Here is a 20,301-nt window from a genome sequence, read left to right as displayed (position 1 = left end):
GAGGAGTATCTGGCTTTATGTCTGAATGAGATCACATGATTCATCCCTCAGAAGCTCTTGGAATAATAAAAGATAAAGAGAAGTGTCAGTCTTCAAATTGCGAACTTATCAAAACATTTCATATATAAGGTGACTCACACTAAATCAAATTCATTTCCTAGAGAAAGTCTGACTAGATGATAGAATGATATCTACCCTAGCAGCTCAGGAACACAGAAACAGAGTTTTCAATAAAAAACCATGACTGGTAATATGCTATAAATGTAAGAAATTATTATAAACTTTTTCTTGAGTAGAGAGAAAAGTATTCAGTAGCTTTACACATACACTTAGAGCACAGAGGTTACAAGAGTAACCCCGAGAGCCAAGCTGTATTCAAATCCCAGTTCGCCCATTTACTAGCTGAAGGCTTTTAGACTTTCTATGCCTCAGTTTCCTCATTGGAAACATAGAATTAACACAGTCACTAATTCATAGGGCTCTTGAGAGGATTAAATAAAATAATATATACAAAAGCAGGCGTCCCCAAACCACGGCCCGCGGGCCGCATGCAGCCCCCTGAGGCCATTTATCCGGCCCTCCCCCCCTCCCCCCCCGCCGCAATTCAGGAAGGGGCACCTCTTTCATTGGTGGTCAGTGAGAGGAGCACAGTATGTGGCGGCCCTCCAACTGTCTGAGGGACAGTGAACTGGCCCCCTGTGTAAAAAGTTTGGGGGCCACTTTATACATACACGCCTGTACAAAAGGTTTAGCATGACACCTGGTACATAGCAAGCCCTTTTGAATGTCAGCCTATGTTGTGATGACGCTGGTAAAGACGATGAAGTGACTGACCCGACACTTATTAGCTGAGAGACGTTAGAGGTGCCCCTTATTCTGTAGGTCAGGTTTTTCTGATGAAAGAGGACAGGAAACTGAAGCAGTGGGCCTTAGTTAGGTCTCAAGCCTGCCCCTAGTAGGGGATGCACCCGTCAGCTTCCTCTATGCTTCCTCCAGCCTCATTGTATATCTCCAGAATTCTCTCTCTACAGTTGCTTGCATCTTTGTGCAGGCAGGCACATAGCCAGATTCTCCCTAGTGTCAAGTAGGGAAGGATTCAGGAGGTAGGAAGAAAAACAAAAAGCAACCCTGTGACCAGGCAAATGGAGACTTATCTTCATCCCACAAGGAGAGAATCCCTGAAGATTACTGCGTATCCCGTGGAGTCACTAGGGCCCTGGGAAGTCATACCCCCAATTAGGAGCAACCAAAGCCCCTGAGCCCGGTCCATTACAAAACAACTTTTACATATTCTAATTGGATTCTTTCACCGGCGGCATCACCACCTATTGCGGCAATCACGCAGAGGTAGTATGGAAACAAAAACTCCAGACTCCACGTGGCCAATTTGATTTGGAGAAAACAAAGACACACGGCAGGGGCACAGGGTGCTGGAATGCAGAAGGCAGCCCGCGTCTTCCTGGGCACACAGTCCCAAAGCTTTCCGGGGAAAGGGGAGGAAAGATGACCGTCAGCAGAGGACATTTATTGCCTCCTCCAGCCCAGATGGTTTGGCACATGGAACTGGAGTCACAGTCTGAAAAGGCCATACTTAACATTTCTCTAGTTGTTTCTATTAGCTCCCTCCCAAAAGGCGGAGGCAGCAGGGCTTTCTCACTAGAACTGAGCTGAAAGCCCCATGAGGAATCCAGCTGGTGGGAGACTCACTCAGTGCAAAGCCATATCTCATTTCATCTGGGCACACACTCAGAGTGGCCCAGTGATGCTCTAAGCCACAGCAAGATGGGGTCAGCAGGCTACTTCCCAGCAGAAACTAGGTCCTCCTGAGGCTTTATACAGAAGAGGTGCTGCAGACAGAGCTGAGAAGAGTTCTACTCTATGTGGGTGGGATCAGACAGAGAAAATGACAAAATAAGGCAAGCTACATAGATATCAGTAGTTTTAAACGTGCTATGGTTATGGAAATACCATCTTTATTGTTCTTCCCTTGAAGAAATGGGCTGATGATAAGTACTATTTTCAAGTTTTTAGCAGTGAATAACTTTTTTTTTTTTTTTGAGACAAAGTCTCTTTCTGTCACCCAGGCTGGAGTGCAGTGGCATGATCTTGGCTCACTGCAACCTCTGCCTCCCGGGTTCAAGTGAATCTCCTGCCTCAGCCTCCCAAGTAGCTGGTACTACAGGTGCCCGACACCATGCCTGGCTAATTTGTGAATTTTTATTAGAGATAGGGTTTTACCATATTGGCCAGGCTGGTCTTGAACTCCTGACCTCAAGTGATCCGCCCTGCTCAGCCTCCCAAAGTGCTGGGATTACAGGCATGAGACACCGTGCCTGGCCTAACAGTGAATAACGTTTCAACCATGTACTCAATCTTTCCCCTTTGAAGCAGGGGAATGTTGAAGCTTTCTGAGATGATTACAAACTATTTAGCTATACTTAGTTTTAATAAGAATAGTTGTTGAAAATTATTTTCTATAAGGATCAAGCAGAAAATCAAAAGTAGTTGATTGAAAAGTCTTCAGTTGAGTTAATGAGAAACATGCTGGTTTCTTAGCACGAACAGATGACTGACTGTAAGATGCCAATAGCAGGAAAAATTGGGTGAGTGGATATAAAAACTCTCTGCCTTATCTTTGAAACTTTCTATACATCTTAAACTATTACAAAGTAGAAGCTTATTTATTTTATTTTTTCAGACAGTGTCTCACTGTTGCCCAGGCGGAGTGCAGTGGCGTTATCTCAGCTTACTGCAACCTTGACCTCCTGGGGGTCAGGTCATCCTCCTCCCTCAGCCTCCTGAGTAGCTGGGACCACAGGCACGCACTACCACATGTGGCTAAATTTTCTGTATATTTTGTAGAGACAGGGTTTTGCCATGTTGTCCAGGCTGCTCAAAAACACCTAGGCTCAAGTGATCCTCCTGCCTCAGCCTCCCAAAGTGCTAGGATTACAGGCATGTGCCACCATGTCCTGCAAAGGTTTATTTTTTTAAAAAAAATGTTTTTTTGGCTGAGATAGAAAGCATTCAATGGTAAAATTATCTAGGGTCTTTCCAAAGTTTTGTTTAAAAGCTAAATATGAGTTTATGGCTTTATATTTTAATGTGGTCAGAAAAAAATGATAACTTCTAAGATTCATCATTTCCAAAGTGATCCATAGCACTTAAGTATATACTAAATTGAAATGGTATTAAGATAACACAACTACCATGTGAAACAGATGCTTGATTTTCAGGCACAATTTTGTTTAGTAGAAGATGGCATTTCTGGAATTAGATATGTCCGGGAGAAGCTGGCACCATGTCCAGGGCTTTGCCAATATTTCAAGTTTTAAAAAATATTGAATATAGTAAGTGGTTTAGATCGATTACTTGGTTTTTGTCCACAGCTTCTGCAGCTATGGTGCCAGAAATAATGAGGAATGGTGGTCTTCCCATTTCTCCTTCCTTTAGGTGAAGATGGGGTTGGTAGCAAAACAGTGTATAAGATGGGGTGATGTAAGCACTATGCTAAGGTAAATTTATTTAGGGAGGTGCAAGGGATGAAAGTCAGTTGTAAAAATATGAGGAGTTTGGAAAGGAGAATCTTTTTCCTAGGAGTCATTGTGATCAAGCCCAGCAAAGTGCTCTAGGTCCCCTGATTCCCTGCGTGCACAGCTTGGACCTGACCAGGACAAGGGGAGCCCGAGGGAAACCAGACTCTCCCTGCTTGTCTTAGTCTGGATTCAGATAAGAACTTGCTTGAAAAATCCAATCAGGGAGCTGGGCTGAGGCAGAGGGAGGGCGGCCAGAGAGGGACATGACTTCAGAAACCTAGAGTAGGGCGTCCCTCCCACCTGCATGCTGGCGCTACTGCGACACACCCTTGCAAACTGAGTCCTCAGCTACCACCCGCCATGGACAGAGTCCTCACATACATTGGCCTGATAACAAAAACTACCGCAAGAAACTCTACCAAAACCACAACCTTGCACAAAGGCCACAGCAACCTTGCCCAAAAAATACTTCTACAAGGATGTTTACACAGCACTGTCCGTTCAACCTTGGATTGGAGCCCCCATTTCATAATAAATCACCCTTGCCAGGCACGGTGGCGCCTGTAATCCCAGGACTTTGGGAGACTGAGACAGGCGGATCACAAGGTCAAGAGATTGAGACCATCCTGGCCAACATGGTGAAACCCCATCTCTACTGAAAATACAAAAATTAGCTGGACATGGTGATACATGCCTGTAATCCCAGCTACTCAGGAGGCTGAGGCAGGAGAATCGCTTAAACCCAGGAGGCGGAGGTTGCAATGAGCCAAGGTCATGCCACTGCACTCCAGCCTGGTGACAGAACGAGACTCCATCTCAAAATAATAATAATAATAATAATAACAATAATAAATAACCCTTATTACTGATCCTTACAGTCAATGATGATTATTTCAAAACAACATTCTATCACCTTCCTCATTTTACCTTTAAAAGCTTTTGTCTTCCTTTACCTCCCTGGTTAACCCCAAAATCCATCACAACACACATATCCCAGTTTGTAATCTTCTGGCATTCATTCCCAAATAAAGTCACTTTTACCTCTTTAGAGAGTCCTTCTCTATGTTGTTATTTTAGATTGAAAGGTTCTAATCACAAACCTACTGAAGGAAAAGTAATCTACGTCCTCTCTGTGGAGTCACTGACAGACACAATGTTCAGGGTACACATTTTACTCGAGGGAAAAACATGGATATTTTATGCTGAAATATTCTGACACCTAAACTTGCTAAATGCTGTGTTTACTTTACAGGTGATGAAAACTACTAGGAATCACCAAAACCCAAAACTAAAGTTTAAGAATTTGGGAGGCTTCCAAATGCAATGCAAATTGTGTCTTTAACTAAAATGTGTTATAATAGCAATATTTCGGTACCTTTTTAATAAGTTGATTCTTGAGAAACATGGGAACCATGGAGAAATATAGACCTGCAGAAATTTTTTCACTTGTATGTTTGCAGTAATGCTGTAGAAATCTGAAATTATTTTTGATAATAATCTAGATATATTTTTTGAGATTCCTAATTGGCATTTAAAAAGTTAATTTGTATACTATTGAGGTATTAAAGATCCATATTTGGTCAAAGGTTTTTAGAAAACTATTATTAGATACCAAAACTACTTGTGACCTAAGCTGAAATCGCCAATATTTGTACCAATGATGAATAGTTAAAGAGGAATTTTAAGCCAAACCTCCAAGGCATGTATCTATAAGGCCTTTATCATTGTTATGATTTAGTGATCAGTGATACTAGAGGCTCCATGCTTGCATGTTCTCAAGCATTTTCTTGGAGAAAGCCTGGGTTTTAGTTTTTTGTTTATTTTGTTTTTCCTTTCAGAGTCTTGATGCTCAGTCATGCTGGCCAGAGATGGACAGGAACTGTACATTTTGGACCCAATTCCAGATAGTTTAAGCCAAGGATCAAAAAGAATTCAAGGAAAATGGATACCTTAAATTAGAGAGATATATCGTACCTGGAACACAACGTGTGGTGTTAATTCAATCATTCACCCAATGAATATGCACCTACTATGTCCCAGGAGCTTTCTAGAGTCTAAAGATACAGCAGTGAATAACATTGACCATGAAGCTGACATTCCAGTCCAGGGAAGTTAGTCAGTAAAGGGATAAGACATACATATTGCATGTCAGATGACAGTAAGAACCAAAGAGAAAAAGCTCCAGAGAAGTCAAAGTTTTAAAAGGTATCACTGTATATAGGGCAGGCAGGCAAGCCTTCATGCAGGTGGCATCTGCTCTAAGAAGGGGAAGGAGAGAGCCATGCATACAGCTGAAGGAAGAGCACTCCAGGCAGCGTGAGCAACAAGAGCAAGGGCCAAGCAGCAGAAGGGTGCCTGGTATTTTCCAGGAAGGCCAGGAAGGCCAGTATGCAGCAGTGCAATGAGGAAAGGGAAGGTCACAGAGGTAATGGGACAGATCGTAGCTGGTTTCTTAGGTTAGTCCAAAGACTTAGGCATTGGCTGTGAATAACGTGGGTTATGACCAAACAGCATGACACATGATCACCAGTAATAAAATAACCATGATATTAGAGCAAGGTTTAAAAGGTAATTTAGCCACATTGGAAACGTCAGCATGGACTCAGGACACTTCTTTTTTTTTCCGGAGACAGTGTCTCACTGTGTCACCCAGATTGGAGTACAGTGGCACAATCTGCAACCTCCGCCTCCCAGGCTCAAGCGATTCTCCTGCCTCAGCCTCCCAAGCAGCTGGGATTACAGGCGCAGGTCACTATCACCCAGCTAATTTTTGTATTTTTAGTAGAAACAGGGTTTCACCATGTTGGCCACACCGGTCTTGGACTCCTGGCCTCAAATGATCCACTCACAGCCTTCCAAACTGCTGGGATTATAGGCATAAGCCACTGCACCTGGCCAGGAACCTTCTTTAAAAAAAAGCAATGTGGTCAGGCATTGTGGCTCACACCTGTAATTCCAGAACTTTGGGAGGCCAAGGGGGGTGGATCATCTGAGGTCAGGAGATCAAGATCAGCCTGGCCAACATGGTGAAACCCCATCTCTACTAAAAATACAAAAATTAGCTGGGCATGGTGGGATGCCTGTGTTAGTCCCAACTACTTGGGAGGCTGAGGCAGGAGAATCGTTTGAACCCAGGAGGCGAAGGTTGTAGTGAAGCAAGATTGTGCCACTGCACTCCAGCCTAGGCAACAGAGCAAGACTCCATCTCAAAAATAAAAGGAGGGGAAGGGCAGTGTGTGTGAAGCACCACAAGGTTTTAAGCCACCTCTTCTTGGATGTCATTGGGCCACTCGTCATGTAATAGGAAATCCCCTAATGGAACACCCTTCAGCTCAGATGCTGGCCTTGATTACCATTCTCCACTGAAAGGAACCAAGGCTCAGTAGAGAGTGGTCTTGCTGTCCACGTGGAGCAGAGAAATTCAGACCACCTGAGGCCGCCTGTTGTCAGAGGACACAGATGCCTCCAGGCCTCCAGTGAGCTCAGAAGTACAGGAGAGCAGGTTAAAGAGGGGGGTCCTGGAGTGGTTTTAAAGGTTAGGGCATGTCATCTATCTAGTGTTACATTTTATAAACACATAGAATCTGCAATTTATACCAATAAATTATGAGAACTCATTAGCATCTTGTATAAGTCATCACAATATTAAATATTTAATACTAGGCATCAAAAATATGGTATGAAAGTCCACAGAAATTACAACATATTGAAGACAAATATTTACCATATCACAGAGAAAAGCCATAGCTACCAATATCAGTCAAAGCGTGGCATCAATTTCTCTCTCTCTCTTACATACACAGAGAGAGAGAGAGAGAGAGAGAGAGAGAGAGAGACAGAGACAGACAGAGACAGAGAGACAAAGAGGATCATTCAACTGATACAGAAAAGTCAATACTTTTATTTGTTTCACTAATATGTATTCTCTCACTGGGTAACGAAAATAGCTATTATGTCAGTGACTAAAATAGAAAAAAAAATAGTGTATCTGTTGAGTTGAAACAGAAAGAACTTTGAAATTCTGAGTGAGTGAATTACACAGAGAACCTCACACTGCACTATTGCCTGAGCCTGCGGAAAGATACTTCCAGGAGGTTAACTTTCATTCTGCCCCTTCCTGTTTCCCAGGAAGCAGTCCAGGGCATACTAACATTGTTTTGAACCAGTCATTTGCAGGTGTGGGCAGGCAGGCAGGGAGCCCTAGTGTCTAAAAGAGCCAGGAGGAGAGAGAACAAGGAAGTCTCTTGCACCTGGAAAATCTTCACTCCATAAAGGACCGTCCAAGCTGCCTATGTACCTGCAATCTTGTAGGTTAATTTAGCTGGAGAAAAACACACCGTGCTGGTCAGCTTCACTTTAAATAAATGACCGCAGGCCTCAAGTGAGCCCTTTGAGCTGCTCTGCTAACAAACTTTGTCACTTCCCAGTCCTTTCTCTCTCCTGACCTACTGCGAGATTATTTCATTCCCTCTCCTCCCTCTGGAAAACTCTGATACCTTTTTCCCTCCTCACCCTGATTCCTATTTCACTGAGAAAACAGAAGAAATAAGGACAGGCCTTCAAGCTACTTCATCTTTCCATCTGCAGGCAACTGTGTTGCAGTGTCCTGAAAGTCAAGTTAAATATAGTCAATGTGGGAGTGCGCTGTGCAGTGTCAGGGAGTTCTATGAACTTACGAAAACGCTCTGTCTCATTGGCTGGCTGATGGGGTCAAGTTTCCCTCAATGGCCCTCAGCTGAAAGCAGAGTCCTTCTAACTCCAAAATATATGACTTATTTTGGGAGTCACATCTGGTAATACATTAAAATAACCCTAAATTGTAGTCAAAGGCCAGATCTGCTTTAAAAAAAAAAAAAAACGATGCTGAAGATCTGAGTTCCATCAGTCACTCAGAGACTATCAGTGGTTTCTTCCAGATGGGTCACCCTGGTCCCCCACTGACTAAAGATTACACAATTTGGATTGTTTGTGTTGCCGTTTCTGGAATCCCACCTGTTATAAACCAGAGGTGGGCCTTTTCCAAAGAGAATGTTTGCCTATGGAAATCACTGGCACTCTTCCACGTCACCCTTATTAGCTGATCTTTATGTTTTGAAATTTGGCTTCTCCTCTCTACTGGTGGTATCTCCATGCTGACTTCTTAAGTTCATTAATTTCATGTGGATGCTACTTTCACCGGGACTGCATTTGCATATTCATATCCACAATGTTTAGACTCTATGTCCACAATTTCTCCCAGATAATTTTTCAAAAATGGGGAGTAACAGTATTTCAGAGTCTGATGTGTGCTATGCTCATAGTGAGCTTGCCTTTAAATAAGAAGTTATTCTGTTATTTACACAGCAGAAATTTACTTACTTTCTCCAAATGTGCTTTACTTATCAGAGCACCCATGCTGGCCAATGGATCAGAGGGAATGCCGACTTTCCACTCTCTGGTAGCTTCCACAAATCTCTTTAAAAATTCACTATAGATGCTCTTCTGGACAAAGATCCTGCTGGTACAGAGGCAGATTTCACCCTGCCAAGAATGAGAGCAGTGACAAGGCTGAGAACACTCTCCTTCATGAATAGAGCACCTCGCACTTTTGAGCACCTGCCGTGATCAGGCACTGGTCTAGGCAACGGGGTACGGTGTAAATAAGACAAAGTCTCCACCAAGGAACACAGAGCCTTGCGGGAAAGACAATCAAAAACGCAAGTAAATAAACTCGATAAATAATAAAGCTTCAGGTTGTGATCAAAGCCATAAAAGAAAATTGAGCAGAGGATGGGACTAGAAACTGATAGCAGGGACAGGGGCAGCTATTTTACAAAAGGGAGTAATGGAGGGCACTTGCAAAGAGGGGATATTTGCATGGAATCCTGACGGATGTCAAGGAGACAGGAAAAGATCTGGAGGTGGGGAACTCTCCAGAGTAAGTACAGAAGACCTGCAGCAGGAATGAGCTGCTGTGCATGAGGAAAAAGCAAGGAGGTAGGTGGGGCTGAGGCTGGAGGAGGCAGGGACAGGAGGCGCATGGTAGGAGAGGTCAGGAGGCTGGCAAGGCTCTATCGTGCAGTCCCGTAGGTTCATGAGGAGATTACGTTTTATTCTCAATAGCATAAAAAAAAAGGGAGGGTTTTAAGCAGCAGAATAATATGATTAGATTGACATTTTAATATGCTCGTTCTGGCAGCCGTGGGAAAATAGGATGGAAGGAAACAAGTGTGGGAACAGAGCAGAGGAGTTAAGAGAATATTCCAGAAGTGCAGATGTGTGTAGGTAGTTTGGACCAAGGAGGCATCCATGGAAATGCAGAGGAGTGACAAGGACCCACTGAGTTCAACAGATTCTTCCAGGGGCACGGGACCTCCAACGTGTGATGGAGCTGGCACAGATGCACTGGAGAAGTGATGGGATTCAGGATATCCCCTAAAGACAGAACCAATAAGACCTGTTGATGCAAAGAGAGGGCAAGAACAAGAGTAGGCCACGGAGTGGATGGTGGTGCTGTTCCCTGGAAAGGCAGACACGAGGTGGGAAGGAAGGGGAGGGAGGGAAACGAGAGCTGGGCTTGAACACACGGGGTTTCAGACGCCTCACAGACATCAAATAGAGACGCTCGGTGTGCAGGGGAAGGGTTATGACAGACTTCTCAGTGAAAAATAACCCTATCATCTGGCTATAGCACGTAACAATTTACAAACCACATTCTAGACTTTCAAAGCATTGTTTATGCTTGACAAGTACGTAAATGCATAAGTATTTTCACCATGTTTGTGTTTGGCCTTCACAACAATCCTAGGAAATAAAAGGCTCCTGATTGTCTTGGTATTTGTACAAAGGTTCATTGTCCAGATTAAACCGTTAATGTTTTAGAAATAATACATTCTTTCCGCAACCAGGATCACTGCTAGGATCATCTCCATATCTAGCTTGGGAAATGTCGAAACACTTGATAGTTTCATTTGCACAAGTTCCCTGTGACATCAGGGAAGGAGAGCGTAATGAAGAAGCTAGAGGAGTTTACCCAGTTCCCTGTTGCTCAGTGCCCAGAAAGCGTTGGTAAGCATACCAAGATGCCCAGAAGGAAGACTTTGGAGAGAGTAAGAAAGTAAGAAAGTATCGTTTGTGGAGTGCCTATCAAACCAGACACTGTGCAGGGTGCTTTCCTCATTACAATTCTGTGGTCTGTTAGCTTTCCCAGTTTAGAGTTAGGAAAAGGAGTTTTGAATTAATGCATGCCCAAGGTCACACACAGATGCTTCAGAAGAGCCAGCTACATTCAAGTAAGGAAGAAATATGCACTACATGGAATTCTTCACTCAGTTATATCAAGCAGCTTTATTTATTTTGCCTAAAATCCACTGTGACCTTGGATTAGCCAATTTGTTAGGTGTATGTCTCTTTCCGCATTGACATTTTAAAACACCTCCAAGAGGAAGGTTCTCTGGGCAGACTCAAATCCTCACAAAATTCTGGTAAGAGAGAAGCTTACACTTCTTATCTTCATGCTCAGAATTTGTTTTGTTTTGTTTTATTTTGTTTCTTTTTTTGAGACAGAGTTTCACTCTTGTTGCCCAGGCTGGAGTGCAATGGCATAATCTCGGCTCACTGCAACCTCCGCCTCCCAGGTTCAAGCAATCTCCTGCCTCAGCCTCCTGAGTAGCTGAGATTACAGGCATTTACCATCACATCCAGCTAATCTTTGTATTTTTAGTAGAAACGGAGTTTCTTCATATTAGTCAGGCTGGTCTCGAACTCCCAACCTCAGGTGATCTGCCTGCCTTGGCTTCCAAAAGTGCTGGGATTACAGGCATGAGCCACCGCATCTGGCCCAGAATTTGTTTTGATTTTTGTTTTTGTTTTTGGTTTGTTTGCTTTTTGAGACAGAGTCTTGCTCTTATTGCCCAGGCGGGAGTGCAGTGGTGCAATCTCGGCTCACTGCAACCTCTGCCTCCCCAGTTTAAGAGAGTCTCCTATCTCGGCTCCCAAGTAGCTGAGGTTACAGACACCCGCCACTACACCTGGCTAATTTTTGTATTTTTAGTAGAGACAGGCCTTAGCCATGTTGGCCAGGCTGGTCTCAAACTCCTAACCTCAGGTGATCCACCCACCTTGGCCTCCCAAAGTGCTGGGATTACAGATGTGAGCCACTGTGCCCAGCCCCGCAGAATTTGTTTAATACTGAGTTCATCTTTCTTTAATATTAGTTTCTCAGACCACAAAATTTGCCTTCTGTTGTTATCTCTAAGCCATCAAAACACTTGGCTTCATTGTTCACTTGAAACTTGCTTAATGATTAAATTAGTTATATTGTAAAAGTATTGTCTATTGATCCAGAAACTATATTTCTAGCTACTTCCTTTAGGATTTACAGTGAGAGAAATAATTACACTTAGAATTATCATGAAGATAATAATTGAAAGTAACATTTTTCACTCTATACTCATAAAAACCCTGTTAGAAGACATCATTATTGTTCACATGATTTTATTAGCAAAGCAATGCATGTTCAAAAGTTTATGCAATATTCAATGTTACCTGAGTTAGGTCAATACAGATTATCTCTCTCACTGCTCTTTCCTTCTATGAAGTTCTAAGACTTTGGCCTATGTTTTTATTCTCTGTTAAAATAAAAATATCCTTTGAAGAAAATCATCCAGTGTTTATGTACACGTGCTATATCCTTGGTGGTATTCTAAGCATTGGCACTGAAAATACCACATAAAAGCAGGCACAGTTCCCATCTTCTTGCAGCCTGCTGTTTATTTGGTCTAGTGTACCCCCCCTCCACCTTTTTTTTTTTAGATGGAGTCAACTCCAGTTGCTAGGCTGGAGTGCAGTGGCACAATCTCAGCTCAGAGCAACCTCTGCCTTCTTTGTCCAAGCGGTTCTCCTGTCTCAGTCTCTGTCTCCTGAGTAACTGGGACTACAGGCATGCGCCACCACACCCAGCTAATTTTTGTATTTTTAGTAGACACAGGGTTCCACCAGTTGGCCAGGATGGTCTCGATCTCCTGACCTCATGATCCACCCACCTCGGCCTCCCAAAGTGCTAGGATTACAGGCGTGAGCCACTGCGCCCGGCCTGGTCTAGTGTTCTTAACTCTTTGGAATGCCACAGCCTTAAAGAATCTGACAAAAACCACAGAGGCCAGAGAAATAGCTGTTATGTAATTTCAGGAGCTACAGCAATACCCTGAAGCTGATCCATGAATCCAGGCTGAGAAATCTTCTCTAGTCAGTTTCAGGTAGTTAGATCAGTGTGTGTGTGAGTGCATTTGAAATACTTCTGAAATGACAGTAAGGTTTTTTATTGGGAATCGGACAATTGGACCACAAGCAAAGACAGAGTTTAAGAAAAGAATAAAAGACAAGCCAGGCAACTGCATAAATAAAGAAATGGAGATGCTTGGAGCAGCAAAATCAATCATTCCACCCACGGCTGGTACTTGATAAAAGTTGTGCAACTCAAGAAAAGGAATTTGCTGAACCGAAGACTCTACAGGGCCACGAATTAATGCTAAAATTGAGCGGAGAGTTAATAGAATCACACAATGTACTGATTCTGCTTTCACGGAAATGGCACTGGATTGACCTGCTCGCTCCCAGACATTGCACTGTGATGAAACAGATCCAGCTTGACAGGCCCACGGAGGGAAGGCAGAAGAACCCCCGGGGACATACCTGGTTGGCAAAGCTGGACCTGACGGTTGCTGGTACGCACTCATCCAGGTTGGCGTCCTCAAAGATGATGGCAGGATTCTTGCCCCCCAGCTCCAGCGAGAGCTTCTTGCAGTGGGGAGCGCTCAGTTGGGTGATCCGCTCGGCAGTGGGCTGGCTTCCGGTGAAGGAGATCAAGGGCACCTCTGGATGGGACACCAGGGCCTCACCCACCCTGAGCCCAGTTCCAAACACAATATTGACAACACCCGGTGGAACACCTGGATAGGAAACAGTATCAGTTATAGTAATTCTCCTCAGTATGTTGAAGAGTTCAAGTGCCATGGAAATTCTCCTTCGAAGTCCAATCGCTTGAATGGGGGTGGGTAGGGACAGAGGAAGCAATTGGGTTTTACAACACTTCGAACTTTTATGGCTGCCTGTGGTTTAATAGCAAAGCAAAAAACCACAGAGTCACCTCTGCCCACAGTACACACCAGGTGGGATTCCTCTGGGTGCTTTGCCCTAGAGAGATGTAGGATGGAACACATTTTAGACAATTCATTCCATAATACTGACTAGACCTTAGGGGTTGAGGATGCAGAGAGAGTCTCAGGCAGGTCAAGCCCACTAGGGGAGCAGCACCCTGCTCCATCTTCGTGTCCAGGAGTCACAGTGCAGTGTGAAAACATTAAGTAGAGAAGTGTATACATGCTGCAGAGGTGCAAAGAGGAGACTATCTTGGCCCAGGGGAGCAGGGCAGGGTGGGTGGGTTTCAGGTTGGAAGTCTCGTGCACCATCCGTATAAAGAGTGTCATAACATTGTAGGGCCAACTTACAAGTACCACCAACAACCAAAAATGGGTGACCCAATCTTTTCTATCACAAGACTCTGCTACCCTGTATCTTTGTGCATTTATGCATGTTTCTTCCATTTATTTATTTATTTATTTATTTATTTATTTTGAGATAGATTCTGGCTCTGTCGCCCAGGCCGGAGTGCAGAGATGCCATCTCAGCTCACTGCAACCTCCGCCTCCTGGGTTCAAGTGATTCTGCTGCCTCAGCCTCTCAAGTAGCTGGGATTACAGGCACATGCCACCACGCCCGGCTAATTTTTGTATTTTGTGGACAGGGGGTTTCGTTGTGTCGGCCAGGCTGGTCTTGACCTCCTGACTTCAAGTGATCTGCCTGCCTCGGCCTCCCAAAGTACTGGGATTACTGGCATGAGCCACCGCGCCCAGCCTATGCATGTGTTTTCTGGACTTACTTGTTCACTGCCTGCACACAACTAGAAGGTACACTAATGGCTGGGCGTGATGGCTCATGCCTGTCATCCCAGCACTTTGGGAGGCCGAGGCAGGCAGATCACCTGAAGTCAGGAGTTTGAGACCAGCCTGACCAACATGGAGAAACTCCGTCTCTACTAAAAGTGTAAAAAAATTAGCCAGGCATTGTGGCACATGCCTGTAATCCCAGCTACTTGGGAGGCTGAGGCAGGAGAATCGCTTGAACCTGGGAGGTGGAGGTTGCAGTGAGCTGGATCGCGCCATTGCACCCCAGCCTGGGCAATAAGAGCAAAACTCCGTCTCAAAAAAAAAAAAAAAAGAAAGAAAGAAAGTACACTAGCTAAGGGGCAGAAACAGGATCTGTTCTTTGCTCTCCGTTGTATACACTGTGCCACAGCCTAGTCTGGCACTGAGAAATAAAAATAAATCCTAAGCTCCCCCAACTGACTGAATGGACCCTCTCTTGGCCACAAGGATCCCAGAGAAACCTTAAAAACTCAGTCCCCAATCATGATGGAATGGGAGGTCAAACATGCCACAATATGACCCTTCTTTATTAACCTTTAACCAGAATTCTTTCCTGAGTGTAAGCAGAAACCAGCTTTAAAACACAAGAAATGAACAACTCATTCCTCTATCGCTTCTAGCTAACTATCTAAAACTGCGACCAAATTTTTCTCCCTCTTCGCAGTTTCGAGGTGACAGCTCACCAGTTTCACAACGCATCCCTTCCTGAAAACTAACCACCATCTCAGGACTGGTTTTGGCTGACTTGCTGAGGATACACAGTGAGCATTTTCATGTCCTCTGCTTCACCTTTTGATATCAGATGGCCAAAAACTCCACCCTCGGATCATGCTAAGGCTGCCATTTTTTGAGCATGTGATCCAGTGAAGACACATGAAGCTCAACTGGGCATGCCCCTGTTTCTCCTTTCATAAATATTCATGACTCCTCCTACATCTTACTGAATATGAATATTCAGCCACCCTGATCTGCATACATTTCTGTTCCCTTTACCCTTCCTCCAGGTACTTGTTCTCCGCTTTGGGCAGAGGCTACTCTTCCCAGCCTGCAGGATGGCCAGCCTAGACTCCCCATTGCTATCAGTGATTCACACCCTTCAGACCTCACAACCACCTTAGAAGGTAGGTAGTTTTATTAGGCTTAATTCACCAGTAAGAAATCTGAGGCAAAGTGAGATTATATAACAACCAGGAAGTAGCAAAGCCAACAGGTTAATGATTGTTAAGTAAATGAATGAGTGAATGAATGCTTAGTGTACATTATTCAAATTAGAAATGGTTCATGAATGGGGGAAGCTTTAAAAAGAAAATCATCGTTATAATGTTCAAAAAGAAAGTCATCTGTATAGTCATGCTGTGTCTAGGCAGTTCCTAGGGTTTCTGCTACCTGAAGGTAGCAGAATTTATTCCCTCTATGTCCTCAGGCCTGACCTACGGTAGGTGTAGAAATCTTCCAGCATCTTGATAGCTTTGTGACCTGCTCCCTTGCTTCTGGTTTCCTTCTCTTTGCTCCAGGTTAGAGACTCTCTCCTCGTTAGAAACATACTCCCTTAAATACAACCCATCTCTTCCAGAATCCATGTTTAAATTATAAATCATATGTATACTAATTTCACATTGATGATCCATTATCATCCAGAACATTCTCCCATAGAGCCACAGCCTTGGCCCAATCACCTTGAAGCTACAGCGAAGGCCCCATGCCAGTGAGTCCTCAGGAGACAGGTCGGAAGGTTCCATAAGTTGTGATGGTGCCTGGCAGAGCCCCACTTCTGCTTTTTTCTTTTTTTGTTTTTCGAGATGGAGTCTTGCTGTCACCCAGCTGTAGTGCAATGGTTCGATCTCAGCTCACTGCAACTTCTGCCTCCCAGGTTCAAGCAATTCTCCTGCCTCAGCCTCCTGCGTAACTGGGATTACAGGCACCTGCCATCGCGCCTGGCTAATTTTTGCATTTTTGTAGAGACAGGGTTTCACCATGTCAGCTAAGTTGGTCTTGAACTCCTGACCTCAGGTGATCTGCCTACCTTGGCCTCCCAAAGTGCTGGGATTACAGGCGGGAGCCACTGCACCCGGCCAGAGTCCCACTTCTAAAGGTTGCATCTCTGTACCCAACATGCACATTTGTTGAAATCTAGCTTAGGTCAGTCCCGGACTGTAGGTCACTGTCAGAGGAGTGGCCACACCCTATGAGAGCACCCCAGCTCTGGGTTGGGGCAAAGCAAAATGTGGAAGGAGAAGCCCTCCCAGTAGATGATGAGACGAAAACAAGGACAAGTTTCCCCCAGTTTTCTGGATGGGGCCCTGCATCTCCACCGATGACCGGGCGTGCATGTGGGTGGATGCGGTGTGGTGCAGGAGGCGGGGACTATGAGGCTTTTTATCAACCCTGAAGGCAAAACATCGATGGAATCACTGCTAATGTTCACAGTAGCATTTTAGCCGAGGGTGAGAGAGAACACAGAAGCACTGCACATTTATCCCCCAGTAAAATGAGCTCGCTGCCGCAGCGGATTGCCTTGCCCACGACGCATTAACATTTGCATTACGTTCCCCTGGGCTTGGATGCTAATGTCGGCTGCCCATTATTTTTCGGGACCATTTTGACATTTTATCCAGAAATTAATGGAATTTTTCTCAAGAGAATGGAATTTTTCTCAAGCTCTCTGCCCTATAACCCTGAAGAGATTCTGGTGATAAGGGAAGGAAAACAGTTTAAAGGATAAATAGCAATTTAGCAAAACTCAGGGGAGGTGGCTCACAGACAAGTTAGGAACAGATAAGAACAGACAAGAAGGAAGCCCCTCAAATGCCAGGGCTTGGCAGGGTGGCAGCAAGAAGAATTTTAGGCTTACATAGAGCACACCCACCCACCCAAAACACGCAACGCACACACATCCCTCATCTCCCCACCACCCCCACACACCTGTTGGGAAGGGCCAGGAAAATGCAGTCAGTGGGTACTGCAGGAATGAGGGCAAATATCTGGCACCCTCCCCCCCAAGAAGAAAATGACTATTCCAGGAACCCCATAGAAGTATTCACTGTGTCCTTTTTTTTTTTTTTTGAGATGGAGTCTTGCTGTCTCCCAGGCTGGAGTGCAGTGGCACAATCTCAGCTCACTGCAAACTCTGTCTCCTGGGTTCAAGTGATTCTCCCGCCTAGGCTCCTGAGCAGCTGGGACTATAGGGGCGCACCACGACACTCAGTTAATTTTTGTATTTTTAGTAGAGACGGGGTTTCATCATGTAGGCTAGGCTGGTCTCGAATTTCCAACCTCAGGTGATCCACCCACCTCAGCCTCCCAAAGTGTTGGGATTACAGGTAGGAGCCACCATACCCAACCTACTGTGTCCTTTTAAAAATGATTTTATTTCAAAGGAAGGTTATCTGTCAGGTCTGTTTAAATGCCCAGGACTAGAGGAGCTAGCTCTTTAAACGTCCAGAATGAATTAGTTATTTTCGCTTTTCCCTCCCCTGCTAAAATCTTCTCTTACATTGCTCTAAAGCAGATGACATAGATGTGGTTCGCATTCCTCCCAATCCCAGTGGAGAAACTGAGGGCTCAAGAGAGGAGCAAAGTGAACATGACAATCTCTCTATTTGTCGGGGGAGGAAGGTTCAGCAAAGTCAGCCCATGGAGGAAAGGAGAGACAGGCTAGTTTAGTTTAATGGGCTTCTTAGTTCACAAGAAATAAGATCAAAGCTGTGCAAAGGGATGGAAACAGAAAACTCTCATGTGCACCAGGCTCAGGGCAGACTGGTTGGGAAGGATAACTCATCTTGGATCCAGATGTGCTTGGTCTCAGGAGACAGTGGTTAAGGGCACATGGGTCTGTGGCGCCAGCCCTGCCTCCAAGTCCCAGTAGAGGATAAGCCCCAGGCCTAGTCCACTCTAGGGAACCTGCAGTCACCAGGCAGGGAAGAAATACGTCGTGCCTTTGCAGACAGCAAGGACTTCATTTTACAAAGAATGGGATTAGACTGTGGGGTCTTTTGCAGCAGAGGAACATGGGAAGGGTTGGGTCGTTTAAATCACATACCCCACCCCCCACCCCCGACCCCCGCTCTGCCTCGAAGCCTCAGAGTGCCATAGATGAAAACTCAGAGTCCCAGGCTGGGAGGTCTCATTCCTCTGCAGGACCCTGGAATCCTAAGGCCCAATGCCATTCCCTAAACAGCCTCCGTTTTAAGCCATCATCTTCCTTGTGGAGTAAAGAACTGGCTAGGGTTTACTAGAAGCTAACGTGTATGTCTGGGCTTCAAAGAAAGGTGTTCCAAAGCAAGAGCGAGGAATGGACTCTTACCCATGAGGCATTCTGTGGATACAGGAGAGCCCAGCAGTGCCTCTCTGTGGGCTGCGAGGCAGCAAGGACTCAGCTAGAAAGACGGTGAGTCTGTCTCCACTACTCCGCCGTCACTCCTGCCCTGGCTATGGGGTGACATAGCCAAAATACTTCACATTAAGGGGACTTCTCACACTGGGGCTGCTGCGGTCTCCTGCCTGCTACCTTCAAACAGTGCCAGCCTGTTCCTGTGGGGAGCTACCCCCCAAAAACAAAACCCTGAATGCAGACAATAAACTATTAGCAGAAAAAGAACAAGGAGCGAACACGTGAGCCTTGATGTGTGAGGAAAAGACCCTGTTGTATCAGCTTTCCAGTAGCAGTCCCTAAGGCAGGGAAAACTGAAAGATGTATGTGTCCATCTCTTGAAATCAGGCTACTTCTACAAGGTGTTCTATAGCTAAGCAAACCATAGGTGTACCTAGCAATATTCTTACTGTCATCAAGTTTAACTTGAGATTCCAACTTAAATTTAAATAGACTCTCTGGAGCGGGCTGGTGTCTTGGATTTGATCGAGCTGTTTAAGTCTGTGTCATTATTGCGCTGCCAGTCACCCACCCTGGGGAATGGAACTGGCCTGAAGACATGAAGCAGGGTGAGGGAACCCTGTGGGTGCAAGGGATTTCTCAGAACAGGATCGGAAAGACAAAGCCCAAGATATCGCTGGAATCGATTGTGATGCATAAACTATAACTTCGCTTCAACTCTGTGCTTGTCCCCCAACCCCAACACCTAGTTACCTGCTTTATCCAGGAGTTTGCACAACATCCACGCAGTCACTGACGTCAGCTCACTGGGCTTGGCAATCACAGTGTTCCCTGCAGCCATCGCTGGAGCTATCTTCCAGGTCAGCAAGTAGAGGGGCAAATTCCAGGGGCTGATGAGACCAGCTAAGGGATGAAAGAAGCACTGCTAGTGACGGCATACCCCTCTGAGGTGGACTAGCCAAGTGGGGTTATTAATGCACAACTCCATGCTGTAGGAAACTTAGCTTATTCCTCTAACTTCTTCCCAAGCTTTGCTTATTTGTAGTCACCTTCAGGGAAATAATTCTGAAATATATTTAAAGCAACTGTATCTTTTAAAACAGAGTAAAGTCAATATGATTTACTCATTTCTTAATGGCTCATGATTATGAACAATAGCAACATAAACTCCAGAGCTAAAGAGTTGACCTATCACTTACCCAAAGGAATATAAATCATTCTATTATAAAGATACGTGTACACGTATGTTCATTGCAGCACTTTGCTATTCACAATAGCAAAGACATGGAATCAACCCAAATGCTCATCAATAATAGACTGGATAAAGAAAATATGGTACATACCCACCATGGACTTCTATGCAGTCATAAAAAGGAATGAGATCATGTCCTTTGCAGGGAGATGGATGAAGGTAGAAGCCATCATCCTCAGCAACTAACACAGTAACAGAAAACCAAACGCTGCATGTTCT

At 44.8% G+C, this 20,301-nt stretch overlaps 1 protein-coding gene across 1 annotated transcript in view; it reads right to left on the bottom strand.

Moving 5' to 3' along the window:
- Positions 1-20,301, bottom strand: part of ALDH8A1 (aldehyde dehydrogenase 8 family member A1) — a 34,735-nt gene that overhangs the window by 3,342 nt on the left and 11,092 nt on the right. The window contains exons 4-6 of the mRNA XM_003932459.4: positions 19,584-19,733; positions 13,209-13,465; positions 8,895-9,056 (exon numbers count right to left, since the gene is read on the bottom strand). Of these exons, the coding sequence (XP_003932508.1) occupies positions 8,895-9,056; positions 13,209-13,465; positions 19,584-19,733 (569 nt within the window). The remainder of the gene's footprint in view (positions 1-8,894; positions 9,057-13,208; positions 13,466-19,583; positions 19,734-20,301) is intronic.

The sequence above is a fragment of the Saimiri boliviensis genome, chromosome 4 (genome assembly GCF_048565385.1).
Source record: "Saimiri boliviensis isolate mSaiBol1 chromosome 4, mSaiBol1.pri, whole genome shotgun sequence".
Taxonomy (NCBI): Eukaryota; Metazoa; Chordata; class Mammalia; order Primates; family Cebidae; genus Saimiri; species Saimiri boliviensis.
Note: the sequence above shows the minus strand (reverse complement) of the source record. Positions and strands in the feature narration are given on the sequence as shown.